Below are 12,009 nucleotides of genomic sequence, written 5' to 3' on the forward strand. Positions count from 1 at the left end.
GGCATGTGGTGCTGGGGATTGAACCGCGGTCCCTTGTGCTTTGCTAAGCTTGTTCTAAGTAGGTGCTTTAGACCACTGAGCCATCTCACCAGCCCTAAGATAACTTTTATCATTCCTGATTTGTTGTTTTAATTTATTTGCCTTCATAAATACTGAGAAATAAAATGATTTGCATGAAAACAATTTCTTTTAGTTCATTTACATGAGGAACACTTCTAAAATCCACTTTCTTTTTCATTATAGAGATAGAATTGGAGTTTTCTGAGGTAGAATTATAACATCAGAAAAGTAAAAAAAATATAGCCAACTTAGTCTGACTCCAGACTCCCATCACAAAAGGGAGCTGGAAGCCTCCAGAGCACACCTGTGTGTGTACGCTTATGCCTCCATGTTCCTTCATGCTGCCTTTTGCCTGCCTTTCCTCCCTCCCATCCTCTCAACAGTAACTTTAAATTTTGACCAAAACAAGTGGTGGAACTAATTAAGTAGCCTGGACTACTGAGGAGAAATTTTCTTCTTTTAAAAATCCCTTAAAACAGGGGCCTGCCCCTTAGCTCAGTTCTTTAAGTGACTGCTTCAACAAAGCAGTCAGGCTCAGGTTGCTGTGGTTCGATCCCCACAACTCAAGCCAGCCAAACCTGCCCTGAAGGCATTCGGAGCCAAAAAAAAAAAAAAAATCTCTTAAAAGGTAACATGGAAAAAAGTGGAAGCAAAGTGAAAAGACCTAGGAGTCACTGTGAGAGCTTCCTCTGGCCAAGATCGGAACAATCTAAATCACAAAATAAATGACCATAGTGTTTTATTGTAAATCAAAGAATAAGATAAATAGTCCATGAGTCTATTTGATGTAGACAAACAGTAGTGTATAAGAAATGAATAAAACAGAAAATTCTATTGAAATATCATATTAATAATTACTACAGGGGCCAGGGAGATGGCTCAGAGGAGTGTTTCCTGGCAAGTGCAAGGGCCTGAGTTCAATCGCCAGTTCGGGTGGGGGCGGATTACTACAGACAAAATTGATGGTAAAAGCTAAAATTAATGATTAAAACCTTGAGAAACAATATATGGAAAGGGAAAATCATAGTAGTGTTGCTGTTGTTGTTGTACACTATAAAGTATTTTTATTTTTTGAAGAGAATAGAAATAGTAAAGAAAAAAAATGATACAGAATTTCACTAAACAAAATAATAGGAATTCAACAATGGTTGTTATATTACATAATGTTGTCTTTAAATTGGTTGAAGTTTCTTTCCCTTTCAGAGTATCTATTGTACCTTTCAGATTTTATTTACTCTTTCAGGTTCTTACGCTAGGAAGACAACATGATGCAGATACAAGCATGCAAAATTAGTCCAAAAAAAGTCATAAAAATTAAAAAGAAGGTGGAAAAATTGAACATTAACTGTTCCTTTCAGTAGACAAGCAGAAATCAACAGTACAATTATCGAAGCTATCCTTGTATATACATACATATTTCTTTTCCCTTTTTTCTGTCTTGTCTTCTTTCTCTCATCCCAGTTGTTCTTCCCCATTGCAGTTTCTTTCCCTTTCACAGTATCTATTTTACCTTTCAGATTTTACTTACTCTTTCAGGTCCTTACACTAGGAAGACAATCTGATATTTACATCTGTGGGTCTGATTTATTTATGAGTATGGTCTGTAGTTGCATCCATTTACCTATAAAAGCCTCACGTTTATATTTTTTATAGCTGAGTAGTACTCCAGTGTATAAAAGTACCAAAACTTTTTAATCCATTCCTTAGGTGATGGGTTGTTTTCAAGATGTAGCTATGACAAATTACACTGCTACATATATGGTTACACATGTATCACTGTGGTATGATGTTTTTAGTTCTTCTGGAAAAATACCCAGGAAGGGAATAGCTGTATTGAATGGGACCTCTGATCCTAAGTTTTTGAGGAATCTCCACACTAATTTCCACAGTGGTTGCATCAGTCTGTATTCCCACCAACAGTGGAAAAGGGTTCTATTTTTCCCCACAACCCCTGCAGCATTGTTATTGGCTGACTTCTTGATGATAGCCATTCTTTCTGGGGTAAGGTGGAATCGCAGTGTTGTTTACATTTGCATGGTAGTCTTACAGTAGCGAAAACTGCAAGCACCACACCACTGTAACAAGTAACAGAGTGCCATCACCAGTCATTGTGCCTGGCACTGTGGTGAAAGGAAGGCTTCCCTCCAAAGCCAGATCCTCATGTCGCCTCATCATGAGCAAGTAGCCAAAAACCCCAAACTGAGGAGCACACCGCAGACATCTAGCAGAACTCTTGTGATGGATCCTGGGAAATCTGAGAAACTGTCAAATGAAGAAATGAAGGAGATACTACAGTTAAATGCACTGTGGTTTCCTGGATTGAGTTCTTAGAATAGGCAGACATGAGAGGAAAAACTGATGCATATGAAAAAAGCTTTATATTTGGTTTTAATCATTTAAGAGTAGAAAAAATTTTCGAAATATAAACATTAGAGGAAGCTGGGTAAAAGGCTATATAGAAACTGTTTTATCTTTGCAACTTGCCTGTCAACCTAAAAGTTATCCAAAATTACACGTAAAAAGGACCTCCTTGGTGGCTTTCTCAGTGTAAGGATATTTGTTATTTGAAAGGATCTTCAGAGCAGATTAGTTCTGAGAAAACACCCTTTCCCACACCTTTGTACTCTCTTAGAAAAAAACCAAAACAAAACAACAACAAAACCACAAGGTGTAGGAATGCACACCTCTTCTACTAGCACCAGCAGGTGAGGCAAGAAAACCCCAAGGCCCAGCCCTGCCCATTTAGCAAGAACATGTTTCAAGTTAAAAAAAAAAATTCTGAGGGTATAGCTAAGTGTGATTGTCCTGACTTTAATCCCTGTACCACTCCCAACATAAAGATAAACTCTTGATAATAAAATTCTCACAAAGCAAGGGTAGTGTGTAGAGGCTCCTCTCCTGTCCTGAAAACTGACACAGCTCTTTGTCTATTTTAAATAGATCAGTTCAGCTGACACTGTGCCTTTTATAAATTAGTACTGTACCTCTGGTTAGATTCCAAAAGAATGTTTTTGCTAACTTAGAATCATTAGAAGTACTAGGTCTGGTTTCATCTAGCAGTCTTTTAATCTTGTATTATTGGTAGATTCATATAAGATAAAAGCGTTTTATAGCTATCCCAATAAGATGGATGCATTAGAAAAAACTTTCCATATAACATGTTCTGCTCTTTATGCTTTTTTTAAAAAATGGTACTGCATTAATCTAATGTGATTCTGTGTACAGATGGGAAGTTCTGATTTATAAATATTTTACTATTTTTACTTTCAAGCTTTCATTAACCCAAACTGGGCTAGAAGAGTTGGTTAGAAAAGGCCTAATGGGGTCCTGTTTTAGTAAATAAGAGCTTGTAATTGGCTGAAGATGCATATCATCATAATAACAAATTAAAATATGGTAGCTCAGATGAAGTTCCTCCCCTGTATGCCATTCATTCTCTTGGCCTGACCATTAGAGAAAACTGCCTTAGTTTGTGCACAGGTGGGAAGTATCATTTTTATCAGTTAAGTATATTTTACCACCTAACCAAGGGAGTACTTCACAGTGTGTCCGTCTTGGGAATATAACGGGTGTGACAATAATAAACAGTGTGCTGCTCTTGAACACAGAGATGCATGTAAGTTAGTAGCAGCAGGTGCATGTTTTTTTCTGGAAAGCTGTTTCCTCTATTGTTCTTGGCCAGGCAGATACAGATAGTTATTAATCTTGCTTAAATTGCTCTAGTCAGATGGAGTGACAATAATTTATAGCAGTTCTAAAACTGAGAACACAAAAATGATGAACTGTACGATAAAGACTTAAGTACAGTTGGTAGCCAGTAAAAGTACAGCCGCACATTGTTTACTAGCAAGCCCCATTCTTGGGAGGTGCGTGTCTAATTTTGCCGACAGCTGTTTTCAAAGTGCACCTTTCTGTGACGGCATGGTTCTTAAGTGAATATAATTCTAGAGTTGCTTTTACAAAAAAAGTAAGCAGGGCTTGTTGCTAAGAGAAATGAAAGAAAATATATAAGCAAGCAGAAAGACATTTGCTAACCATTACTTAATATTGCTACAGATCCCGTGTAATCTCTATCGAACCCATCCCACCTTCTGCCTGTCCATCCTCCCCTCCCCTTCTCTCCTTCCTCCCTCCCCCTCCTCCTTTCCTTTCCTTTCCTTTCCTTTCCTTTCCTTTCCTTTCCTTTCCTTTCCTTTCCTTTCCTTTCTTTCTGACAGAGTCTTGCTATGTAGTTCAGGCTGACCTTGAATTCACTATGCAGCCAGACTAGTCTCAACCCTGCAGCATTCCTTCTGTCTCAGCTTCCTGAGTGCTGAAATTACCACCATGCTTGACCCCAAAATAGAAAACCTCCTAGAAATCATATGGATTCTCAAAGGATACAAATAATAGACATAGATTAATATTGGAGAACTCATGCCTACTGATGATTTTGAAAACATACTATAAAGCAATAATAAGTCAGCATAATTAATTACTGGCAAAAAGATACATGGATCAGTGGACCAGAATAGAGAGCTGAGAAATAAATCTTTGTATACTGTTGGTTTTCCATAAGGGTACTAAGACTACCATTCAATAAATGGTAGTAGGAAAACTGGATGTTCATTTGAAACAAAATAACAGTTAGAACCTCACTCTATTCTTATTGAACTGTAAGACCTTAGACTATTAAACATCTCTAATTCTTTTGGACATAAAATTTGGCAATAATTTATTAGGTATGACACCAAAATCATAGACAGCAAGACTAAACTGACAAAAAGAACTGCGTCAATCTTAAAATTTGTGCTAACCAAAACAAATAACAGAGTAAAATACCAGCCAATGGAGTGGGAAAAAAAATTGCAAATTATGTCTGTTAAGGTGTGAACATTCAGAATACATAACAAACTTCTGTAACTCAATGAAAAAAATTGATTCAAATAAGGGCAGGGATTTGAAAATACATTTTTCCTAAGAAAATGTAGAAGATACACCACCACCAGTAAGCACAAGAAAAAATGCTTAACATCACCAGTCATCAGGGAAATGCACATCAGAAACCAAATGAGGTATCACCTGACATCTGTCAGGATGGCTAATACCCAGTGAAGAGAAAATGTGGTAAGGAAGAGGAGAAGCTGCAGTTCTTTGATCACTGGTCGTGGGATTTGAATGTAAGATGGTGAAGCCATTTTGGAAACAGTGTGGAAGGTTCTCAAAAAATTTGAGGTGGAGTTAATATGTGAGCCTGCAGTTCTACCTGTGAATGTAAATCCAAAAGAATTTAAATGAGGATCTCATAGATATTTTCATACCCACATTTATAACAGCACTATCTATAATAGCAAGAGATAGAAGCAATCCAAATGCCCATTGACAGAAAAATGGATAAAGAAAATGTGTGTACAGGTGTTGGAATACTATGGTCATAAAAAGAATGAACTCATACAGAGTGGCAAATTCTGTATGATTCTACTCAAATGAAGTATCTCAGCTAGTAAAGATTACAGAAGCAGAAAAGAGAAAAATGATTACCAGTCTGGGTAGTGGGGAGAATTCATGCTTAGTGGGTACAGAGTTGTAGTATAGATGAGAAAGTCCTAGAGAGTTGTTGCATGACAGTATGAATATATTCAATAGCACTGAACTGCACACTTAAAAATTGTTACCATAGTAAATCTTTTATCACAGGTTTTAAAAAGAAATTTAAAAAAAAGAGAGAAATCTTTAATTATATGCTTTTGTACTCAATTACCAATTTTACTCATTGTCTTCTTTGTGCCAGACTTTCTTACTCTTCTAGTGACCTAGTAAATTAAAAACTCCTTTCTTCATTTTAGTGTTTAGAAGATGGATACTTTGAAATGTTTAAAGACTTATTCCTGTTAAGTCCCCCATATTGTATAACACAAATATAGTTACCTAGTAGAACGAGTTGCCCAATACTTATATATAAATAATGAATCAACAGTAAAAGACAAATCTCTAGTTAGCATAGTAGGAGAGTTGAGGCTAGAATAATGAATAGCTGAGAATAAATTTAGCAATTTTGCCAAGTGGAGCATCACATTTTTCAGGGCACATGCAATTCCAGCCTGAAGCACTGAATGTATTAGACCTGTTAATTTGTTGAACATGCAAACAGTACAATCAAATGTAATACTCATTAAAGAAAACAACAATAAAATTTGAACTGTTTTATGAAGACATGCACTGCCTAATTTGTGAATTGAAAGTGCCTTAAAAATTCGCTTCCCCTCAGATTCCCAGGTGGTAATAAATATATGGGTAGACAGATGAGAGCATTTCAGATAATGCTAATGAAGTTAAACGATTGTGATCTACTGTATTGTGAGGGAAGGTTGTTAGCTATGAAAGAGGAGGACAGAATTAAAATATGACCATGACTGACATTTGATTTGAAAACTGTGAAGATAAGCAGAGGCTTTTATTTATGAACACCATCCTCACAGCCCAATGAAATATCTTCTAAAAGGTTCCCTAGTTACCATGGATACTTATTAGGTTTGATAGAGTAAATTGTAATCCATATTCAATCGTGGATGTGAAGAAGCCATGTAACCCAGTAGCTGAAGTGAAAGTGGTAGCCTCATCTTTACATTCTACTGGCTTGGAAGATGGAAAGGCAGGTAGCCTAAAGATTAGGTTTCGAGTTAATTATCACTGCTTTTGGGTTTTTTTGGCGGAACTGGAGATTGAACTCAGGCCCTTGTGCTTGCCAGGGAAGCGCTTATTCTACTGAGCCATCTCCCCAGCCCCTATCACTGCTTTTGAAAAGCAAAAAAAAATTTTTTTTTCAGTTTTTTTTTTTTTTTTTCCGTGTGTGCGTGCGTGTGTGCGTGGGTGCAGGGTCTCACTACACAGCCCAGACTTGTAGTGATCCTCCTGATTTTTGCCTCCCTAGTACTGGGATTACAGGTGCGCGCCACCATACCTGGCGCAGAGCACTTGGGGGTGGGGCCAGCTTGGCATGCAGAGCCAGGGATTGAACCCTGGCCCCTGCACTTACCTAAGCAAGCGCTTAGTCCATTGAGCTATATTGCCAACCCTTGAAAAGCAGATATTAAGAATGCACATGGTCTACATTTGTCCTGGTATTTTACTTTTTAGTATGCAACTTTTTAATTTATAAAATAAATTGCCTAGGGTTTGACATGGAAATTTAGATGGCACAGCCTTTCTGAAAGTTGATGAACCCCAAGCAGGACACTCAGTTTCTGACAGCCATATAATATTGGAGGCATTGGTCGCTGTGGTAACGTGTTTGCACTCGGCCCGAAGTGACTGCTTTGGGCTTAGCTTCTTTTAATTGCTTTATGTTGACAGCAGTGTTCACAACTATGGATAAAATGTCAGCAAAATGAGCATGTGTACAGGGCGCGCACACTGTATCTTTAGGCTTGATTAGATGCTTCAGATGACAAAGAGCTCTGTGGAGTTACTAAGGTGTTCTTGGTATTTCCTAATGTGTTTGTGATGCAATGACAGCAAAAAGCCTTTCAGATGATTTAAATATTTCCTCAATTCTCTTTTAAAATAGGTGACAAAAGAGCTAAAACAGTATGACAATAAAATTATAGAATGCAAATTTGAGAACAACAGCTGGGTCTTCATGAGACAAAGGACAGACAAAAGCTTTCCTAATGCCTACAACACTGCCATGGGTGAGTATAACTGGGGCTTATTACCATCAAAAATGATAGTTAGGACGTTGGAACCAAGATATGTTGCCTCGCTGTCCTGCGTGGCAGGACCTAGAAGAGCGTCTGTCAGATCTGTGCCCTGTTTGGCTCCAGTCAGCTTTAGGTTCCCCTCGCCAAAGCCTGTGGGCTGTGCCTTTTGCCTAAAAGAGAGGTTTAAAGGGTAGGACAGTGGGCTGTATACAAGTTGCATCCATTGAACAACAACCACAAAAGCCATGATAATTTCAGATCTATGCAAAACTGTAAAATCCATTGTTTGCCAGATGGTAAAAGACAAATGTAGCAGGGGAAAATGTAATTTCCAGCTCCTAATATAGCTTTAAAACAATGGAGAACAAAGTAAATGAAAACTATTAAAAACACACACATTATCATGCTGTCATTCACTGTGTTCTTTGAATATCATCTGAATACTTTGGGAAACCAGGATCATTAAGTTTTTTTCATGAGGAACAAAACAAATTAACTGAAGTTTATAAGGTACACTTAGTACTAGTAGTTGTTGTTGCCCTGAATTGTATTTAGCGGAATTGAAAAACATAAAACTGAGGTTGAAAGTTAAAAGAATTGTACACTTTTAAAAAAAAAAAAATCAATTTTAAAAAGGGGCTGGGGAGATGGCTCAGTAGGATAAGCACTTGACTGGCAAACGTAAGGATCTGAGTTCAATCCCCGGTTCTAACCCCCCCCCCCCAAAAAAAAAAGAACAAAGAATTGTACTTTTTAAAGTTCTCATTCACATGCTGGTGACAATTTGGTAAGCTTCTGAGGACATACAGACATCACACGTCTGGGCTTCACAATTTAGAAGTTACTGTTATACGTTTAGCTGCTCACATTGGAAGTCGCACCCAGGTTGAGACAAAATGAGTTCATTTCAAAAGTAGGAATGATTAATCCATTTTAACTTATTTTTCCCCCAAAACCAAATAAGTAAATGAAATTGAGTGCCTCTAAATTTTGATCACTCAAGAAGAGATGCTTTAGTAGATAATTTTGTTATAATATCTTACTTGAAATAAGACCACAATAAATACTATGTTCCTCCAGCTATAATGGAACTGTCCTGTTCCCTAGGAGTGGTGGGTAGTGCTGCGTTACAAGTTTCAGCGTGGTCTTCTTTATGAGAGAGAGTCTGGCAAACCAGTAGCACACTTTTCTGTAAGGGTTTTAGTAGAATTTAGCCTACATTGCGATGTACTGTGCTAGAGGGATGGGAAGACACGCCTATCCCCCAAATATTTCAAGTTGGGGTTTATAAGTAGCACTGCAATAAAGAATAGTCACTAGAAGCATACTTACTCAAGGGCCAAGAAAGAAGATCAGTTTAATCATCTCTTCCAGTCCTTGAATAGGATGCTCGCTTCTATAGGTGGGAACCTTGCTCAGATGAACTGGTGAGTTAGCCACCCCAATTAATTCTCGCGTGTCCGCCCCCATCCACAGCTGTGTGCAATAGCATCTCAAATCCTGTCACCAAGGAGATGCTGTTTGAGTTCATCGACAGACGTGCTGTGGCTTCTCAAGGACAGAAGCGAAAGCATCACCTGGACCCTGACACAGAGCTCATGCCACCACCACCTCCCAAAATGCCACGGCCTTCAACCTAACACCTGGTTCTGACTTCAGGGCCAAGAGGAAAGACAAATGAGAGAAATGCTGTTTCCCCAGTTTTGCAGCCAGAGAAATTAAAAAATGAGTGTGGCTTGATAACTGTACACAGCTTGAATTTTTTAAAGACAGATATTGTAGCCAGCCTGTATATATTTGATGCATCTTTTTCCTCCGTGCTACAGTACCTCTTGGATTTAAACATTTTATTTATATCTGAGAAACTCAGCCTTATCTTGAAGATCAGAAGATTAAAATATCCAAAGGTTTAAATGAGATTGAAATCAATGAAAAAGAGGCCTTGTTTATATTGGAATAAACTTTACATTTAATTTATAAAGTTAGTGATCTGGGACTGTGAGCATATAAAACACTGTAGTTTTTAGAAGTTGAGTTTCAACTTTGGCAAACTTTCCCCTTGAAAAATGTAGGCAGTGGCATTAAAAGTTCTGTCATTTATCATGGATTTCCTACAGTTCTGAAATTTCTATACTCAAAAAAACAAATGACAAGGTTGCTAAATACTATACTGTGTTAAACAATATGGTCTAGTTTATATCATTTTAAGAAAGGGGTTTTTTTTGAAAAGTAAAAGTAAACAGGTAAAACTCCGTTTTTTGTGGACTGCATTGTTTTTTGAAAAATATTTTGGCTATTTTCATCTGCTTCTGTTGTTTGAACTCCAGTATCAGCTATCTAATGTGTTCATTCTGGCAGTTGTTTGAGTTACTTCATGGAACTTAAATAGACACCACCAGGTCATTCATATGTTGTTCTCCTGGGAAAGTTCTTTTTTTTAATCCAGAGCTACTTTACTGCAGTGGTATCAGCACATTGTAAATCACATTGCAACACACAACTCACTGTGATCTATGGGAGCAATATAAAATACAGATGATGTTGTGTTGATTGCCTCAAACAAAACAGCAAAGGAAATGCCAGCTGATTCCTTTGATTAGAAGGGAATGTCAGTGGAATAGAAGCCGTCACTAGGAAAAGCTCTCCCACTGCTAGATAAATGCTGAGGCAAAGCAGAGGCATTTGTAGGAACTGAACATCAAGGAAATCAAGATATTTACATTCAGACCCAGTGTTCTGTCTATGCTCTAGTCTAAGGATGTTATTTCAGTAACATTACTGGATTTCAAAATGTTTACTAGTAGATAATGGGTTTATAGGGCAGCTAATTGGTCTTCTGCCATTGTTGAAAAATTATGTTCTGATGGTTTTTGAAGGAAAGATGAGAATTAACTGATTAGAGGTTAATGTATTTATTTTTAGATGCATAGGTTTTAAGTATATTTAAGACAAGTTTTCATGATCTGAATTTTATATATATGCATATATATGTAAATATATGCAACAGTGTATATTCTTCTACTGATAGTCAGACATGAAAACTCAAGCGAGTTACCTGGCAAGCTGAGTATCTGACAGGATCTCTATTTGACATAGCACAGATTAACCAAAAATGTATTTATATGCGCCTGAGTTTTAGTGTTTTTAAACAAAGTTTTCTCCGGCAATGCTTTTTCTACATGAAATACCAGAATTACGCTTGGGCCCTTCTTGTTGTTCCCAAGTTACATAACAAGTAGTGAATTTATCCACATTTCATTTTCCTGGTTTATCCTAGAGTGCTGTCACATGTTTGGGCACTGAAGGGATGCAAATGCCCGCTGCCACAGCGACTACTGAAAGAGGGCAAAGTCTCGAGGCTCCACGTGTCTCCCACCAAGTGACTTAAAGCCTCACCAGTGCGACTCTGGGCAGTCTGATGCCTGCTTCCCTACAATTTGCAACTCCACTGTGTTGCTTACTTCTGAGCCTGTGCAAATGGAGGGCCCATTTACAGATATAAAAGCAAGCTTTCACGATGATCTTTCAATAAGAATTAAAATGTTTATGGTAATTTTAACCTTTTAAATGAGTTATATGAAAAAGAGCATCTCATGTTTAGAAGTCCAGATGTTTTGTCCTTGCTTTCATGTATTTTAGCAGGGCTTACTTTTCTTAATTTTATCCTTTCCTTTCAATTACAGTAAAATATATAGTAGTCAGCCTTATGCGTAGGTCCTGTGTAGTCCCCAGTCAGACTGCCATCTGAAGTAGCAGGCCAAATCCCTGGCATGGGGAACCCTTCACTGGTCAGTTCTCTTGATGGTAGCTGTGTTCTGAGAGTGATGTTTTTGAGACAAGAATAAGAAAGCCTTGCTTTCCTGAGTGATCACATATAACAGCCTTTGCTTTTTTTGTTTGGAAAAGGTGTGGGTAACTACTGCCTGGATGGTTACATTTGCTTTCCGTGAAATGCTCAGAAAATGTCAGAACATTCCTTCTCTAATTGTGTGTCAGTGTGTATTGTAATAAACTACTGATGTAAGATATCCATTTGTCTACTTGGTTTCACTGATGATGATGTTTCTGTGTTCCTTCTCTTGCTGGCCTCATCCCCCAGCATAATCCATTTGGGTTTGCTGCATTCTAGGGATGAAAGACTTAGAAAAAAAAATTTTTTTTTTGTAAGCCGGTGAGAAATTTGATTGTGTTGACTGTTTCTTTTGAAGTGAAGGGAAGTGGGAGAGGACATGCTTTTTTTTTTTTTTTTTTTTTTTTTTTTTTTTTTTTT

At 37.6% G+C, this 12,009-nt stretch overlaps 1 protein-coding gene across 2 annotated transcripts in view; it reads left to right on the top strand.

The window, feature by feature from the left end:
- Window positions 1-11,761, top strand: part of Rngtt (RNA guanylyltransferase and 5'-phosphatase) — a 331,478-nt gene extending 319,717 nt beyond the window's left edge. For both annotated transcript variants that reach the window (XM_004628220.3, XM_023711882.1), the window contains 2 exons: window positions 7,607-7,730; window positions 9,216-11,761. In XM_004628220.3, coding sequence (XP_004628277.1) covers window positions 7,607-7,730; window positions 9,216-9,379 — 288 coding nt within the window. In that variant the 3' untranslated portion in view covers window positions 9,380-11,761. The remainder of the gene's footprint in view (window positions 1-7,606; window positions 7,731-9,215) is intronic.
- Window positions 11,762-12,009: the final 248 nt, after the last annotated feature.

The sequence above is a fragment of the Octodon degus genome, unplaced genomic scaffold (assembly GCF_000260255.1).
Source record: "Octodon degus isolate 3935 unplaced genomic scaffold, OctDeg1.0 scaffold00022, whole genome shotgun sequence".
In the NCBI taxonomy this organism is placed as follows: Eukaryota; Metazoa; Chordata; class Mammalia; order Rodentia; family Octodontidae; genus Octodon; species Octodon degus.